The 19786-nt window shown below is 40.5% G+C and overlaps 1 protein-coding gene across 4 annotated transcripts in view; it reads right to left on the bottom strand.

Moving 5' to 3' along the window:
* Positions 1 to 19003, bottom strand: part of LOC124777767 (COMM domain-containing protein 2) — a 36621-nt gene extending 17618 nt beyond the window's left edge. Inside the window, exons 1-4 of one of the 4 annotated variants that reach the window (XM_047253271.1) lie at positions 18741 to 18992; positions 15686 to 15966; positions 9667 to 9744; positions 9503 to 9585 (exon numbers count right to left, since the gene is read on the bottom strand). In XM_047253271.1, the coding sequence (XP_047109227.1) occupies positions 9503 to 9585; positions 9667 to 9744; positions 15686 to 15722 (198 nt within the window). In that variant the 5' untranslated portion in view covers positions 15723 to 15966; positions 18741 to 18992. Of the gene's footprint in view, positions 1 to 9502; positions 9586 to 9666; positions 9745 to 15685; positions 15968 to 18740 lie in introns of those variants that run through there. The other 3 variants (XM_047253273.1, XM_047253270.1, XM_047253272.1) reach the window with 3 other exon arrangements.
* Between the last annotated feature and the right edge of the window lie 783 nt (positions 19004 to 19786).

Here is a 19786-nt window from a genome sequence, read left to right as displayed (position 1 = left end):
TTGAAAAAGTTCAAAGAATTTAAGGTTGTTTTGTACTATCACAAAATATGGGAGAGTGTGTCAGGGATATGATGTGCGAGTGGGGGTGTCAATCATGAAAACAAAGGTGTTTTTGATGCATCAAGGCTTTTTCAAGAAAGTTTTAGAGAATGGAATGGCAGAGGAATAGTAAAAGTGTTTTGATGAATCCTCTGCCAGGCACCTAATGGTGAAATGCAGCATAGCCAAGTCAGAGTAACTCGAGGTGCACTACCTCAAAGGTGCAATAAGATTTACTGTTACTTCACCTGATGTTCCTTGGTGTTTGCCTGGAGTGTAGCGTTGTGCAAAAGTGAAACACTGATGATAAGCAGTTCAGGCAAGAAAAGAATAGAAGTTTTTGAAATGTGGTGCTACAGAATAATACTGAAGATAAGATGGATTGAATAATAAATGAGATACTAAATTAAATGGGGGGGGGGGGGGGGGGGGCGGGAAGAAATTTATAGGACGTCTTGACTAAACAAGGAACTGATTAATAAGACACATTCTGTGGCATGGAAGGAAGTGTGGGATATAAAAATTGTACAGAAAGGGAGAGGGCAAGGCTATAATGCAGTAAGCAGCTCCAAATTGATGTAGGTTGTAGTAGTTATGTGGAGGTGAAGAGGCTAACAGCACAGTGTAGCATGGAGAACTGATCTCAAATCAGTCTGCGGACTGAAGACCACCACCACCACCAACAACAACAACAACAACAACAACAACAGTAACAGTATCAGTACAGAGGACTCAGTATGAGAGAAAGGCTCTGAGACAGAGAACATTAGCTTTAGATATACTTTTAATTAAAATGAAAGGTAACAAGAAGTCTGATGGCCACATGGAATACTGCTCAATGGTTGCAACAAAGTTCATATAATCGGGCAGGTAGGTTAGAAAGTTTAAAAAGGGAAATGGATAGGTTAAAGTTAGATATAGTGGGAATTAGTGAAGTTCGGTGGCAGGAGGAACAAGACTTTTGGTCAGGTGACTACAGGGTTATAAATACAAAATCAAATAGGGGTAATGCAGGAGTAGTTTTAATAATGAATAAAAAAATAGGAGTGTGGGTTATTTACTACAAACGGCATAGTGAACGCATTATTGTGGCCAAGATAGACACAAAGCCCATGCCTACTACAGTAGTACAAGTTTATATGCCAACTAGCTCTGCAAATGATGAAGAAATAGATGAAATGTATGACGAGATAAAAAAAATTATTCAGGTAGTGAAGGGAGACGAAAATTTAATAGTCATGGGTGACTGGAATTCGTCAGTAGGAAAAGGGAGAGAAGGAAACATAGTAGGTGAATATGGATTGGGGGGAAGGAATGAAAGAGAAAGCCGCCTAGTAGAATTTTGCACAGAGCATAACTTGATCATAGCTAACACTTGGTTCAAGAATCATAAAAGAAGGTTGTATAGCTGGAAGAATCCTGGAGATACTAAAAGGTATCAGATAGATTATATAATGGTAAGACACAGATTTAGGTTTTAAACTGTAAGACATTTCCTGAGGCAGATATGGATTCTGACCACAATCTATTGGTTATGAACTGCAGATTGAAACTGAAGAAACTGCAAAAAGGTGGGAATTTAAGTAGATGGGACCTGGATAAACTGAAAGAACCAGAGGTTGTAGAGAGTTTCAGGGAGAGCATAAGGAAACAATTGACAGGAATGGGGGAAAGAAATACAGTAGAAGAAGAATGGGTAGCTCTGAGGGATGAAGTAGTGAAGGCAACAGACGATCAAGTAGGTAAAAAGACGAGGGCTAATAGAAATCCTTGGGTAACAGAAGAAATATTGAATTTAATTGATGAAAGGACAAAATATAAAAATGCAGTAAATGAAGAAGGCAAAAAGGAATACAAACGTCTCAAAAATGATATCGACAGGAAGTGCAAAATGGCTAAGCAGGGATGGCTAGAGGACAAATGTAAGGATGTAGAGGCTTGTCTCACTAGGGGTAAGATAGATACTGCCTACAGGAAAATTAAAGAGACCTTCGGAGAGAAGAGAACCACTTGTATGAATATCAAGAGCTCAGATGGCAACCCAGTTCTATGCAAAGAAGGGAAGGCAGAAAGGTGGAAGGAGTATATAGAGGGTTTACCCTATACAAGGGCGATGTACTTGAGGACAATATTATGGAAATGGAAGAGAATGTAGATGAAGACAAAATGGGAGATAAGATACTGCGTGAAGAGTTTGACAGAGCACTGAAAGACCTGAGTTGAAACAAGGCCCCGGGAGTAGACAACATTCCATTAGAACTACTGATGGCCTCGGGAGAGCCAGTCATGACAAAACTCTACCATCTGGTGAGCACGATGTATGAGACAGGCGAAATACCCCTAGACTTCAAGAAGAATATAATAATTCCAATCCCAAAGAAAGCAGGTGTTGACAGATGTGAAAATTACCGAACTATCAGTTTAATAAGTCACAGCTGCAAAATACTAACGCGAATTCTTTACAGACGAATGGAAAAACTAGTAGAAGCTGACCTCGGGGAAGATCAGTTTGGACCCCGTAGAAATGTTGGAACACGTGAGGCAATACTGACCTTACGACTTATCTTAGAAGAAAGATTAAGAAAAGGCAAACCTACGTTTCTAGCATTTGTAGACTTAGAGAAAGCTTTTGACAATGTTAACTGGAATACTCTCTTTCAAATTCTGAATGTGGCAGGGGTAAAATACAGGGAGTGAAAGGCTATTTACAATTTGTACAGAAACCAGATGGCAGTTATAAGAGTCGAGGGGCATGAAAGTGAAGGAGTGGTTGGGAAAGGAGTGAGACAGGGTTTTAGCCTCTCCCCGATGTTATTCAACCTGTATATTGAGCAAGCAGTAAAGGAAACAAAAGAAAAATTCAGAGTAGGTATTAAAATTCATGGAGAAGAAGTAAAAACTTTGAGGTTTGCCAATGACATTGTAATTCTGTCAGAGACAGCAAAGGACTTGGAAGAGCAGTTGAACGGAATGGACAGTGTCTTGAAAGGAGGATATAAGATGAACATCAACAAAAGCAAAACGAGGATAATGGAATGTAGTCAAATTAAGTCGGGTGATGCTGAGGGAATTAGATTAGGAAATGAGACACTAAAAGTAGTAAAGGAGATTTGCTATTTAGGGAGTAAAATAACTGATGATGGTCGAAGTAGAGAGGATATAAAATGTAGACTGGCAATGGCAAGGAAAGCGTTTCTCAAGAAGAGAAATTTGTTAACATCGAGTATAGATTTAAATGTCAGGAAGTATTTTCTGAAAGTATTTGTATGGAGTGTAGCCATGTATGGAAGTGAAACATGGACGATAAATAGTTTGGACAAGAAGAGAATAGAAGCTTTCGAAATGTGGTGCTACAGAAGAATGCTGGAGATAAGGTGGGTAGATAACGTAACTAATGAGGAGGTATTGAATAGGATTGGGGAGAAGAGAAGTTTGTGGCACAACTTGACTAGAAGAAGGGATCCGTTGGTAGGACATGTTTTGAGGCATCAAGGGATCACACATTTAGCATTGGAGGGCAGCGTGGAGGGTAAAAATCGTAGGGAGAGACAAAGAGATGAATACACTAAGCAGATTCAGAAGGATGTCGGTTGCAGTAGGTACTGGGAGATGAAGAAGCTTGCACATGATAGAGTAGCATGGAGAGCTGCATCAAACCAGTCTCAGGACTGAAGACCACAACAACAACAATGTATTATGGGATCATCATATTGAGGGATACCTTAACAACAAGGAAGAAAACTGCCTTCAAATGCATGATGCTGTCATCTACCACAAACAACAGTGATGATGAAAATGAAGTATCAGTCAAAACATATAGGAAATTAGCTAACACAGTCTTTGGATGGCCCACGTTAACCTTGTCACAATTCTAGCAAACTTGTATTTTCAACCAATTTTACAAATAAAATTACTGACTTTTCCTATTTCCATTCACTAATGTGTTATGGGATCATCATACTGAGAGGTACCTCAACAACAAGGAAGAAGAGTTTGTTGCACAGAAGTGGGTAATAATGGTAGTTTAGAAGAAATCTCTCTAAACAACTAGCCATTCTGACAACCGCTACACAATACCACAGTGCATTTACTATCTTACAAGTTTGTTGTCACCAGTCAACCACAGCTTAAAGACATTCATGAATATAATAATAGAAGTAAAAAGATTTTCACCATCCATCACTCAGCCTTAATGTGGCACAAAAAGGAGTGGTGTATTCAGACACAAAATTCTTTGAAACTTACCCAATGATGTATCTCTCTCTCTCTCTCTCTCTCTCTCTCTCTCTCTCTCTCTCTCTCTCTCACACACACACACACACACACACACACACACACACACACAGAGAGAGAGAGAGAGAGAGAGAGAGAGAGAGAGAGAGAGAGAGAGAGAGAGACTATACACTGGTACAGACTAATGCAGATTGACTAATTGGAGGTCTGTACACTCGTTATAATACCTCGCGCATTCAGGTATCACTGCGTGAGTGTGAACCGCGAGGAGAAAAGGATCTACGTTAGCAGCAATCTCATTGGCTGCGTTACATATTAATACGCGGATCGGCGGAAGCAGAATTTGGTCCGTCTCTTAGGCAGTGCCATCTTGTAGTGCGGAGATGGACGAGCGCTGCGCCTGCGCTGTTGTGCTTAGCGGGGCGCGCTCTGGTGGGAAAGTTGTGTACGCACTGACTACGCGGATCTATGTACACAACAGTTTGGGACACCCATTTTTGTGTTTGTGACAGACGAAATGAGATGTTGCTACATATGAGCCCAGGCAGCCCAGAACATACAACTTTATTAAGTTGCTGAACAACACAACAATAGTGATTAGGTGCATAACTGGGTGCTGGCTTAGAGTCCATCACTGCATACTGTGATGCTCTACTATTGGTTGTAACTAGCCACAATCAGTGGTAGAATGAAATCCCACAAGGTGGAGAGCCTGGAGATGATGACAGAGGCAGTATCCCATAAAACGTGCCGAGGAGGCACTCGGCGAGGGACCAGTGCTTTCACATGTGGCCTGCGATACGCTTCTCAACCTTAAGCAGTGGACACTCACTGGAGGTGCCGCGAGCTGCAACCAGTATTGATATCACAGTGACTGGAACACTTGGCAAAGGGAGCTCCGTATTAAGGGACCACAGAAAGTCAGCTATAGATTGGTCGAGTGGTGACATGGCCAGGGCATGGATGGATACAGGGAATAGTACTTGGAGGCAAGTGACTGGGGCCATCAATGTAGTGTTAATGTCAGCTCTGTCAGTCCCACCTGTGGCAAGGGTCGCATCATAAGGAGCCAAGGCAACTGTTGGAGACATGAAGGAAAATAATCCTGCATGTTTATGTGTACCTGTGATCACCTGAGGCCGTGCAGCAAGCAGCCATGGACGACAACCACTCTCTGCACGTGGCTGTATGATTGTTAATAGGATCACAGACACTAGTCGTATGACACAACACCCATAGAAGAGCCTGACTGTGTCAACTGTATGAACAGAAAGGAAACTCCACAATGTTCAGTTTGTGCAACTGTTTATAAAAATGGCTGCGGTCAAATCTGAATCTAGCTACAAGGAACAACCAGGGCCTAGAAGCTTGAAAATTGGAAAAAAGATTTTGTTGTCTGAAGAACATGGCATAAATTATTGCATAATTTTAGCTTTCTGTCCAGTTGATTGTTCTATTTTCATTGCTAGTCTTTTATCAAATCTCTAAATAGTAGATGTTATTATCCTCTGCCGTGAGTTTGGTCCACTGTTTTCGCTAGGTTTGGGAGTGGCACACTTCACCCTCAAACAGGCAGCCAGACCTATATTTTGTCTTGTTCAGCCTCTCCCCTTCACACTGAGATTGTCAGTCTAGGAGGAACTTAATAGACTGCAGGGTCTTGGTATCATTGAACCAGTCACCTCTAGCCAATGACCTACACCATTAGTTGTCATTCACAAACTTCCAGTTTGTGTGGAGATCTGAAGTCCACCATTAACACTCAGTCGATATTGGATTCTTATCTGATTCTTCACACCAAAAAAAGCCTCATGAAACTGGCAAGTGGTGAATGCTTTTTTCAAAAATTGATTTGGTGGAGGCGTACCTACAGTTTCCCCTGGATTCCGCTCCCCAACACCCCATTCGGGTTACATCATTACACGAGCTTGCCTTTTGGCATAGCAAGTGCCCTGACTATTTTTCAGCGATTCTTAGAATAGTTAACATGCAACATCCCCTGTTGTGCAAACTGTCTAGATGGCATTTTAGTCACAGGGTTCCCAAGGCAGGAACATCTTGACAACCTTTGGAGTATCTTCACTAAACTGCAAGAGGCAGGCCTTAAGTGCAACCTGCAGTCAGAGTGTTTTCAGGCAGAAGTAGAATATGTGTGTTGTCATCTTTTGAAGAACAGTGTCCATCTTACATATGATCATCTAAAGGCTATTGCCAACACTCCTGCGTCACAAAACTTGAAACAATTCTAAGCATTTTTGGGAAAAGTCAGTTACTATTCAAAATTTATCTCCAATACAGTGGATGTCATTCACCCCTTAAACAACTTATGGGAGAAAGGTGTTCCTTTTGCCTGGTTGGTGGACTGTGCCAATGCATTCGCCCTATCAAGTTGCTTCTACTGCCTTCCCCGTTTCTTGGTACCTTTGCACCAAGTAAAGAGTTGGTTCTTGCCACAGACACGTCCCACTATGGACTTGGAGTGGCTTTGTCTCATAGGGAAGATGATGTATGTGAACAACCTCTGGCATATGCCTCAAAGATGTGGACAGCTACTCAAACAAATTATTTTCAAATAGAAAATGAAGCACTGGTGACTGTCTACGCAGTCTGCAAGTTCAACATTTTCCTTAGTGGAAATGAATTCCATCTCATCAACAACCATAAACTGCCTGTGGCACTTATCTGCCCCCTTTCTCTGGTTCTCGACAGGACCACACAAAGACTGCAGCAGTGGGCTTTATTTCTGAGTGTGTATCAGTGCAAGAGTCATCGTCATCTCACTGTTCATCATGCCAATGTAGATGCGCTGTCACGCTTACACATTGACCCTGACTCTGAATTTGACAAAATGAAAATTAGGTGCTTCCAAATCAATGACCATGTGCACCAGGCATTGGATAGGCTCCCACTCACAGTAAAGTGCACAGAGAAAGCCACTCAACAAGATGCAGTGCCCTGTCAGGTCTCCCATTGTGTCTCTAAAGATTGGCCCGAATGGTTATTCACTAAGGAATCAGGTTTGCTCCGCAACTTTTTCCTTCTTCGTAATCAGCTGGCGATGGTTGATTGAACACATCTCCTTATCACACATTCAGACAAGGTCTACACTGTTATCCTGCCAGTCCTATGATAGCATATTCTTGCACTTCTCCACTGTGGTCATTGTGGCATAACCCATTTTAAAATGCTAGTGAAGCATTTTCTCTACTGGCCTGGAGCTGATTCACCAATTGAGAAGCTTGTCTGTGTGCACAAACAGTGTGCCAAGCATCAGGCAGCCACCACATAAACTTTTGCTCCGTGTCCCACTCCTGATCACCTGTGGGACCCAGTCCGCGTTGACTGGCCCACAATTTGCATCTGCACTGTTCAGTGATTTCTGCATCTGGAGCAGTATTACCTCACATCCACACCACTTTACCCCAATCGAATGATGATGTGGAACACGTGGTGCATACATTTGGGGTGCAATTGGCAAAGTGCTTGATGGACTCGCCTGCTGATATGGCATTGTGTCTGTTCCTAAACATCAACAATACCACCACGATAAAAGACCACAGCCCAGCAGATGCTGCTACACCTGTTCCATCCTGCGTCATGGCCTGTGGCATAGCTGCACCCTTCTTGATATGCTATGGGCAATCCAGCCTGGGCATGCACTTTCAGTCAGTGGCCAATACGGGCACTGTCTACGGTTTTCGAGATGCACAGCTGGCAAACATTCACTTCAGTTAGCAGCAGGTCACCTCTCTCCTACTGTCATAATTAACTCCACCCTCAGTCACAGCAGGCACCGTCAGAGGGACCTCCTGCAGGAACAACACCCTCCCACTGCCCCCTATTCATCAGAGCCTCTGGGCCGATGTTACCCAGTCATCGCAGCTTCTGTCTCTTGCCACTGCACGGTCCACAGAGGCCCCATGCGAGGGGCCATCACCGAGGCAAGTGCACCATTGTCTGGAATACAGCCGACTGCACACCTCGATGGGCTGGAGACAGCAGACAGCCAGTCCCCGCAAGGGTGGTGCCTCTGCAGATGCTGATTAGCCAATGGAAGCCAGCACTGTCACTCTGCAGTTGCCACTGCACTGCCGCCATCAACACTATCATTGTTGTCGGGACACCTGGGTGGATCGGGTGGCTTCCTTGTCTGTGCCAATCTTCCACCAGCAGCAGTCTGGCTAGAGTGGTCCTCCTTTTCTGTGCACTGATAGCTGTGGAGCCAGCTCTGCGGAAGAGAGGAGGGATGCGACGGTGCCCCCGTACAATCCACAACTGCAGCATTTTAACACGACAACAGCAGCAGCCAGATGAAGCAAATGTGCCACCGTCACCCACACACAGTGTCCCGGCCAGAAAATATGAACGTGCTGGGCCACTGACAGCAGGGCCTCGCCCTCTTGCACCTTCTCCACCATATGCAAATGTTCTCAAGTCAGACCAGCTCCGTGCCAGTGTGCAGTCAGTACTCAGACAGTTATTAGTTATGTTAATGTTTCTCTAACTTTGTCATTATTCGGCATGCAGTAATTAGCTGATGTAATTTTTGTGCATTTAGTAATTGTCAATAAAGAGTGTGGATATAGAAAACAAACCCTAGACTTTTGGATTAAAAGAGAGCCATCATGACTATTTATAAAATTGTAAATATGGTATAAAGCTACAATTACAATTCGAAGATAAAATCTTTTTCTGGTTAAGATTTTACATAATTATCTGAATTTATCACTGTGTACTGCCACACAAGATAATGGTAAACGTTGGGCATTATTCAACTGAGTGTATTTTAAAAGTTACGAAGTTTTTAAATTACCTTAAATCATCATACTTGGCCACACTATGTATAGGGATGAATTCTATAGTTGCTACTTGCTTGGTGACATTTTTAGTTAAGTATGTACGATGCTGCTTGTGTTTTAACTGAACCAAGAATAGATGACTACAGCTATGGCTTTATTGGAGGATCCAGTTTAACAATCACATGAAGCTAAAATATGACAGGCAAACAGTTATCTACATATAGTACTTATTGCTTATTACTCCATTACTATTGTCTCACTACTACTTCTGTAACTCTTCTGTTACTGTGAAATATACAAATAAAGTTGAATATACTGTCAATTATTTCTCAAATGAATAACTGTGCTACTTAAAACTTTCCCTTATTCCAAATATGTCTACAAATTTTTTCTTATGACTACTCTTCAGACATGTGCAAAGCAGGAAGTACCTCATGTTTACTGCTTTCTACAAGCAGGTTGACAAGTCCCTCAACAACATTTCGTATTGCTTCGGGCTGAACCCCAAGTTTATCTGAAATAATCAAATATTTTAAAACAAATTTGCTATATCTTTCATAAAAATTAGATAACAAGTTACTTATAAAATACTAACTTGCAGCAGTATGGTACAACTTCATGTTTGCACCTTTACGTAGGAAGTCCAGTGCCAGCTTGCAGAAGTCTTGCAGAACTGTAAAACATAAAATTTCAATACATTTATGTGAGTGGTACACACACACACACACACACACACACACACACACACACACACTTGCTAGAAGTCAGGTGATGTGAATGTAATTAGTATATTGGTCCTGTATGACATCAGCCAGAAGCGTGATGCCCAGAATATGATTTTAGCATCCACATTTTTTGCTTCCCTTCAAAAAAGGAACCACACTGGCATTCACCGTAAATTATTTATGAAAAACATGGAATATGAAAATTGGATAGAACATGTGTAGAAAACTTTGGACATCAGAATGTTTTATGGCAGTCAATCATAAACAATACTTTAAACTATCTGAAACCCTTAACCAGGTGTTCTGCACAAGATAAGAAATCTGATTACTGAGTGGTCCATTAAGACTACAACAATGTGAGGAGCTATCAGACAATGAAACTATATATTAGATCTATACCACCCCCTTGAATTTTTGGTTCACCTCCTTCCAATACATTAGAAATTTCAGCATGTTGTTTTACAAGAGAACCATCAACAATATAAAAGGTGAGGCAAAAGATGTTGTTGTTGTTGTTGTTGTGGTCTTCAGTCCAGAGACTGGTTTGATGCAGCTCTCCATGCTACTCTATCCTGTGCAAGCTGCTTCATCTCCCCGTACCCACTGTAACCTACATCCTTCTGAATCTGTTTAGTGTATTCATCTCTTGGTCTCCCTCTAAGACTTTTACCCTCCACTCTGCCCTCCAATACTAAATTGGTGGTCCCTTGATGCCTCAGAATATGTCCTACCAACCGATCCCGTCTTCTAGTCAAGTTGTGCCACAAATTTCCCTTCTCCCCAATTCTATTCAATACCTCCTCATTAGTTATGTGATATACCCACCTAATCTTCAGCATTCTTCTGTAGCACCACATTTCAAAAGATTCTATTCTCTTTTTGTCTAAACTATTTATCATCCATGTTTCACTTCCATACATAGCTATACTCCATACAAAAGCAAACGACAGGAAAGGCTATTTACAATACTATCAAATAATTTCAAATAACCTGTCATATCACATTACATATGATGACTACATAGCATTCAACAACGTGCTCCATCGCCATCCTTGCTGAATATAAACATGTGCATTTAATCAGCTTAACAGTGAAGAACATCTGTCAGAGACAGCTAGGAGGGTCACAACTGTGCAAGAAGAGCCAACAAACCAATGCCACCACTCATTCTGTCCGTCCTCATACTGCTTCAAGTTGAGGGCATTCCAAAAATTACACAGTCATTTGGATGTCCACAGCAAAGAGTGAATGATGAAAATTGTTCCTATTAATGTTTAAAACTCCCCAAAGCAATGTAGATAATGCTCAGACAAATAATTTAATAAAGATACATGAGGCAGCAAATGTCAGGAAATACCTCAAAAGTGGATGTCAAACATTGAACGTGTGACGTCACTTTATGACTTGCTACTGCACTTGCAATGGTGGAGCCTGTTGGTCTGTCACACAATCATCCCAACCCAAGTCAAGTATTTACCTCAGTGTGGCTCAAGCTTATGTGTGTGACTTTAGCATTTCGTGTCATGGTTTTTAGTCTTGCATCTGGTAGGCAGTATTATTATTATTATTATTATTATTATTATTATTATTATTATTATTTTCATTTTATTAGATATCCTTGTGTCTACATTTAGGTATGATTTATTATTGTATTTAACAGCCTCATGGTCTCCACTGGTTCACTGCACAGAGCAGTACAAGAACAATCTACCATACTGCATCACAAATAAATAAATATAAGCCTCCAATTTGAATCACTAGCAGTAAATGATCTGCATATTCTTTATTAAATAAACCCTGTATAATAAAAGAAGGGACAAAAGGAAAGAAACACAAAATCAGAAAAGATTTTGTTTGGTTACAGTGAGGACAATATTTCTGCAACTTCTATGTTTACAGCAGATCTCATTTACAAAAGGTGTTCAAAAACAGAGTAGCCAAGCAGAGCAATGTGTAACAATGCCCCCTACCAGTGACAGTAGGATCGACAAGCCCAGTCGCTTCAAGTGCAGTGAGCTATGGGTAAGCCATGTCACCTGCCACTGTCTCATGTTTAACATTTGTCATCCATTTTTGGGGTATTTCCAGACATGTGCTGTAAGAATCTCTCTTGGAGTTGAGTGTGTCAAAACTTAATAAGTCAAGGTTGGAATAACCTGTTGCCCTGGGGGATTTCAAGATTTTATTGCTATGTACCAGTGCTAGGTCTAGCCAGAGGAATACCCTTTAATGCTCTGCTGGTTTCCTTCACAGTGTCCTCAGATACCATTTTTCTGAGTGACTAACAAATCATTACATAGATGTATATTCACTCCTTAAGACATTGGAATGGATGTGAAGAGAAAAAAAATAATTGAAATGTAGCCAGTAGAAAATGATTCAAGATACCTTATAATAGGTACAAAACCAATGCAAGGATGGCATTCTGCAGTACCTGGATGAATTGAATGCAGAAAAGTTAATCGGCTTCCAAAGCAAAAACAGTTTCGTCCGAACACCGTAATGTGGGAACCATCCTTAATCGCACATTGTCATCTTGTTGCTGACTACAAGGACCATGTGTCTATGGTAAAGCAAATGGTTTAACGCTCCAGTGTGTGCACCGTGGCATACACACCGCAAATTTTAGTTTTCTGAGTGTCCACTAGCTGGTGCTAGTTGTTGGTTTCCATGGAATCTAGTATGCAATCTTCATCATAGATGGAGTGTGGAACCTCGTTTGAAATCAGACATGGCCATTGTTCTGTTGCAACAGCAATGTTAACTTCAGTTCTGCCTCTGTGGTGCGATTGCCGCAACGCGCCTAGTCATGTAAGTATTTGTTCAACATTACATGCTTACAATTTGTTACACACATTTTCATCATTTATTCTTGTTTAGAGTGTTAACTTGTTGTTTTGTGGGCACATTATATTTATTTCCAGGCAAAGTGATATTGTAAAGGATCCTGAAGAGAACCTATGAATTCTAGTGGAAATTTCAGAAGATGAGTTGACGTGTGATGAATCTGAATACAATTTTGATGGGGTGGTGGTGGTGGTTTTCAGGGGAAGGAGACCAGACAGCGAGGTCATCGGTCTCATCGGATTAGGGAAGGACGGGGAAGGAAGTCGGCCGTGCCCTTTGAAAGGAACCATCCCGGCATTTGCCTGGAGCGATTTAGGGAAATCACGGAAAACCTAAATCAGGATGGCCGGACGCGGGGTTGAACCGTCGTCCTCCCGAATGCGAGTCCAGTGTCTAACCACTGCACCACCTCGCTCGGTTTTGATGGGGAAAAGGAAACAACCACAGTAGTGGATCAGAACAGTCTTAGGATGAAGATGACAGTCAGGAAACAGTAGCACATGATGTTACGGAAGGTAACTATACATTTTATATTGGAAAAGATGGTGAAACAGTTTGGATTAGTCAGCCCCTACCTGCAGGGAAAACAAGTGCTAAAAACATATCAGAAATTTGCTCAGCCCGAAAGGGACTGCCAGAAATGCACTTACATCTTTAGATGCATTTTATCTTTTTATCACTAAAAACATGATAGAAGACATCGTAGCTCATACCAACAGATGGATTGAGAAAAAAAGTAATGATACCGACTATTCTAGAGCTCGTCACTGCAAAGACACTTCAGCAGAAGAAATTCATGCTCTTTTCACTGCACTTTTTTTGGCTGGCAAAAAGAAAGGACATCATGCCAACTGTTGGCATCTGATGGTACTGGTATGACTATCTTATGACCACTTTTCAGTTATAAACATTTCCTTTTTCTTCTTAGAGCAATTAGGTTTGACAATATAGAAACAAGAATTGAATGAAGGTCTACAGATAAACTGGCTCCTCTTAGTGAGTTTCACCAAGAATTTGTAAATAACTGTATTGCTCACTATAAGGTCAGTGAATTTGTGACAACTGATGAAATGCTGGAGGCTTTTAAAGACCATAGTGGGTTTGTACAGTATGTTCCATATAAGCCTGCAAAGTATGGTATCAAAATATATGCCCTTAGTGACACAAAAACATGTTATAGCCTGAATTTCAAAGTGGTAAACAGTTCGCTTGGCCACATCTAAAATCAAATAAATCTGCAGATATTGTCAAATAAATCTGCAGATATTGTCAAAAGACTGGTAACTCCCACAGAGGGCATGAACAGGAATGTTACGACTTATAACTATTACACCAGTTATAGTCTAGCTCAGAATCTACAAGATAAAGTTGACCACCATCGGAACTTTGAAATAAATATTTAAAAAAACTAAGAAGGAAATTCCACCTGAATTTCAGGCTAGTAACCACAAGGGAAAGCAAATCAGCACTCAGTGGCTTTCAGTATGATTTCTGTTTATCTTCAACTGTCACTTAAAAAAAAAAAAAAAATCAAAAGTGGGAAATCAGCAATAAATTTGGTCTATAACAGAACCATGGGAGGAGTGGATACTGTGGATCAGATGTGTGTGTCATACACCAAGCAGAATAACCAAGAGATGGCCGCTGGCATTATTCTATCAACATCCTGATATTGCAGGAATAAATTTGAATGTCATCTTTAGCCACAACCACCCAGATAATAAAAACAGACGACGGCTTTTTCTAGAAAACCTATCATCTAGGACAAAGAGTGAAACTAACGAATCTTCCGAAAGATATACAAATATTCCTTGAAAAATTCAGAAAAGGAGGCCCATTTCATGACAAACCTGGAATATGTCACGTATGGGGACGACATAAAAACGTCATGATGAAGACATCATGTGACAATTGTGGAAGTAATGTCTGCAAGAAGCATTCTCGTCAGAACGTTGTGTGTTTCTCTTGTGGTACTAAAGACCAGCAGATGGAAATTTGTTCTGGCTGAAGATGTTTATTTATGTAACCTACATTAATAGAGTTGACTGATTTTTTTCTTTTACTTTTATCTGAAATAAATAATTAATGCAATGATATGCTGTTTTATTTCAGTTTTTTCCCTTTGGTTTGCCTAAAACTGAGAACAAAGTGAAGACAAAATTATGGTGGAAATGCCGCGGCATGCCCACTCGCGTGAAATCAGAAGGCACGCCCACCAGAGTGTTAAGCAGCAAATAGGCTTCTAACAGTCAAAAAAACCATCCAGCCATGTTCAGTCTTTAACACACAACACTGGAAAATAGTGACACTTAGAAGGGTAAGGATAGAACATTGCCTATTGGCTTACAGCTTCCTCATGTCATGAGATGATCATCCAGTGTGTGAATGTTTAGGAATCACACTTTCTGTACAAGACACGTAGATACATTATTCCAATCTTGCCTTATTGTCTCGAGTTCTGATATACTCAGCTCCAAGAGAAACTCTTACAGAATCAAAAACGCTTGGTCATTTCTGATAGTCATATCAAAACTGGACAATGAATCACATCAGATGCTAGTGCCTATTGCAATGTTAGTACTTTTGGATCTTGTCTTACGAAATGGAAGTGCTGATATATTCAGAGCAATGGTTCTCCAGGCTCTGTAGGCAAATTCAGAGCAGGGTAACAGCAACACATGCCTGTTGAACATTGAAATAACACTGTCCACAACTTTTAAAGTTGATCTATTTAAATAGGCATTGCAGGTGGTATGCCCTTACCTTCCTCTGAGCTTTGGACTGACTGACCAGCCAGTTACAGAGGGACCCCAAACCAATGTGCAACCAGGAATTTTTTCACATTAACAAGTGATTGTTGGAGGTGAAGGAAGCAATAAGTGACAGGAAACATCCTAGAACTGAACACCGACTGGATCCCAAACCTTTTAATTTTTAGTGAGACATTCATTGAGTCAACTAGTCAGTGGCAAATATCTGTCATCTTCAAATAGTTCTACATGTGTATACCAAGATACCATTCATACCAAGATATTTACTTGCCTTTTCTTAATATATAGTGGTATTTTGTTCCTTCCATGTTAGAGGCTATTACACTTTCTGCTGGTGAGTTGCATTCAAATGTCTGCAGGGCTGCATAGCTGTCCCTCTTGGTCAAGTGGCATTTTGCGTTCCATTATAGGACAGGTTGTCCATTCAGCTGACAATGATCTTGGGATGGATGTTGGAAAGATTGGTGAATCACCAGTGATGAGATCCACTATGTCCTGTATACTGTCTCTCAGTGTTCTGACACAGCCCAGTAATTGAGGTGTCCTACATGCCTGTTAAACATCAATCCGAAAGTCCTTATACATACTGTTTTTCCAGTAAGCTGAAACCATTTAAGGGAATTGGTCACTTGAATGCAATAATTTGCAACTTCCCACCGATCAGTATCCCCAAGAATAGGCTACCAGAAGGAAAAATAGACAGCTGATACCAACCCTATTGCAATGCTGAGTTATGCCTCTAGAGTGATTAAACAAAAATTGCATGATGTCACCAACAATTCAGCTGAGTACAAATGAATGAAGTCTGCATGTATGGGAAAGCAATTGTTATTTCTGACGTATATGCATTGATTTCAAAGTGGATTGATACTCAACCATGTGTGTAGAGGCTTTAAGATATATAGAAACACTAAATGCAAGTGGGAGAAAGTTCCAATCTCAGTGCAACAAATATCTGTAACACATTACATTTAGGGATGTTGTTCGACTAAGTCTACAACAACTCCCTGACACTTGCCATAAAATTCCATCAAGATCTGTGTGTGTGTGTGTGTGTGTGTGTGTGTGTGTTGCCTGGATCCTTCGATATATGGGCTAATATATATCAGTGCAGAAAAAAAAAAAAAAAGAGTTGTTGATCATGGACTTATCAATTAACAAATCATATTTGAGTAAATGCTAATAGTTTTGGATTGGAGGAATGAAGGAATAGGGATAGATGCATGTTAGGAGAACAGGTAGACACAAACAGCCAGTTTTCATATGTTCACTATTCATTACAAAAATGTATTTGAGTATAAGACTTTATGTGACAACCCTGGCAGCAGGTGTCACAGAACTTACAGAATGTTATGCACACTAACTATCTCCAACACACAGCAGAAATGAAGAGGACTTGTCTATAGAGGTCTCCATGAACCTTTATGTCTACAAGATCATGTGGTAGCAGCACACATTCTGACTGCCACTGCTTGTAATTCAAGGTAAGTGGAATTCATGAAGAGTGATGTATGTCATTAGAAACATAATCACTCTCTCTTTGGACCTATATATGCATGGGATTTGGATTAAGGATCATGTCTCGAGATCGACACATCCTGGTTTACATTAACGAGACAAAACATTATAACCACTGCCCATCACAAAATTGAATGCCAGCCAGTTGCATTGTGGATATATATCTTCTCCAACAGAGATTGCAGCTTCCAGCAGGATAACTGCCATGTCACCCATGTCACAAGGATGGAATCACACTACAGCGGTCTCATGAGCATGACAGTGAGTGCATGCTGATTTCTTGCCTGCCAAGTATGCTTGATCTAAACCAAATGTAATATACCAGGGATACCATCAGCTGTGTGGACTCAAACCACCAGCATGTACTATATGGAAACAGCATGACCTGTACAGGTACAGGCACTCTCTCTCTCTCTCTCTCAAATCAATTATTTTCAGAATCTTCTTACCATTGAAGAATGAAAATATTTGAGCTCCAGCCTAGACATCTTGAAACACAGCACTCTGATAAAGAGAAAAAGATAGTAACTAAGATCAAAGTCTGTAACAAGGTGCCATGTTCAACAAACTTATGGTTAAAACCTCATCAAGTTAGTTTCAATATAAAGTGAGAAACATCAATCAAAATCAAACAGCTAAACAGAGGACAACAGGTTTTGAATGTTTTTATGCTTAATAAATTTCACTGTCTTTCAGAAGCGACAGAAGAGATGGAGTATAACATCTCATTGATACTATTCTTTCTAATGAAAGTGCTATATCTCAGATGAAATTGTTGGCAATGAAAATGGCTGCGACCACACTGGAGGAAACATCCTACATGACCTGATTTTGAGTTCATCCACAATCCTAAATGGTAGACTAGTGTCTTCGGCACATTCAGTACTGGTGTACCAACATTCTGCTATTACACACATGAAACTAGACTATTCATTCTTTAAATGATTTTACTATCAGTTCTCAATGTAAAAATTTTAGTAAAACTTTGTAAACAGCTGACAGTCAAATGTATCACACTTAAGAGATAAAAAAAGGATATTAGTCAAAGTAATATGTTTGTCAATTGTAAAAATTATATCTGCATCTTCCCTTGTCATGGTCTCTTTTACTTCGAAATTATTTACGTTGTGTCATAACATTCCTTACCACATTTTTTCAATTTTATCTTTACAAGCATACAATGTATACGCCCTAACATGTCGTTCAAATAATAAACTTTGGTTGGTACTGTTCAAATTGTGGTGCTGGATATATCCCACTCTAGCCCCCTACGAACTACAGAGGTCATGACAACATATATTGTGTAGTTTATACGACAGTTTAAAATATGTGCATCTAATACTCTGGATAGATGTTCTGAAGCTGGTATGGTTCCAATAGATGAGACAAAGTTTGCTGTTTGGAAAATCCTTCCATAAATTTTATATATATATTCGGTGGAAATATAAATTGTGCTTAAGGTAATGGCAGCGTCATATAATGAGGCTTTCTTGCACTTTTATAGTTACAACACACCAAGTATCTACTCAAAATTAACGTGGTTACAAATGTATCAATACACAACTTTTCAATTATATTTCTCTACGAGCTGCAAGGTAATCATCTGTTATCAACAGTCTGTTAGAAAGGTGCATAAATGTTTTCAACTCCAGTTTGAGGTTGTATACCATACAATACTTCTGATGCATCCTACGCTACTGCACACCGGATTCAGTAGGCAGAGTGTAACATTACTTCAGCCGATGTCACGCGGCCAAGTACCTGTTACGAAATGAGTATGCTTTTCTGTATGAAATATGAGGGCGTACCTTGAGGAGTTTGAGCAATCAACAAACTTAAATGCTTTTTGTGGTCATCTGTTAGTGTCAGCAGCATATTGGAGGGCACTGTTATTCTGAAATACGATATGCTCTAACAAAAAATCTCTTCACAATTCTCAACTAATTATTCTTCCACTGCAGTTAAGGAACAATTTATCTGTACCCTATCCTTTACGAAGCTGACTTACTGACAGAAGACAGATGCGAAAGGTAAACAAGTCTTCATCAAAGTTCTTATACATCCATCAACAAAGATGCCCTACTAACTTTACAAACTGTTGCTGGCAAGGCAAGTTCGACACCTGCGTGAATGGATCACTCGATGTTAGTAACTTATGACAGAATTGGTTTTCACCTTTATTGCACCTTGTTATGGAACGAGTATGCACTTGTGCTCTGAATGATGATACTTCTTGCCACTGAGTGCCAGGCGTTTCACAATGATTTGCAGAGTATGGATGCCGATGTCGATGAGTAGGCGTACTCTTTGAACTCGTAGTGATTAGAGCATTCTTTCTTGCTATTGCTAAAAATTGAACTGTAGTAGCTATGCAAACGTGTTCACGCGTTATTTACAGATACTTAAACAATACATTTTAGCTGAAATGCACGTACTAGAATCATCCTCTCCCATCGAGCGAGGTGGTGCAGTGGTTAGCACAGTGGACTCGCAATTAATCCCGCGTACGGCTGTCCTGGTTTAGGTTTTCCGTGATTTCCCTAAATCGTTCCAGGCAAATGCCGGGATGGTAGCTTTGAAAGGGCACGGCCGACTTCCTTCCCCAACCTTCCCTAATCCGATGAGACCGGTGACATCGCTGCCTGGTCTCCTTCCCCACAACAACCCAACCCAACCCATCCTCTCTAATGTACATGCCTGTAGCCTCCATGAAATGCATGGAAGTATGATAATGGGTGCGACCAAAAATAACGTATAGGTAATATACTTAAAATGCATTAAAATCGAGCTGTTCACACATGGTTTCGTAAGCAGTAACAAATAGACTTGAGTCTTCAGAATGCCATGCGAAGAT

Source organism: Schistocerca piceifrons, chromosome 2, assembly GCF_021461385.2.
Source record: "Schistocerca piceifrons isolate TAMUIC-IGC-003096 chromosome 2, iqSchPice1.1, whole genome shotgun sequence".
Taxonomy (NCBI): Eukaryota; Metazoa; Arthropoda; class Insecta; order Orthoptera; family Acrididae; genus Schistocerca; species Schistocerca piceifrons.
The sequence above is the reverse complement of the archived record's forward strand: the minus strand, read 5'-3'. Positions and strand labels throughout refer to the sequence as shown.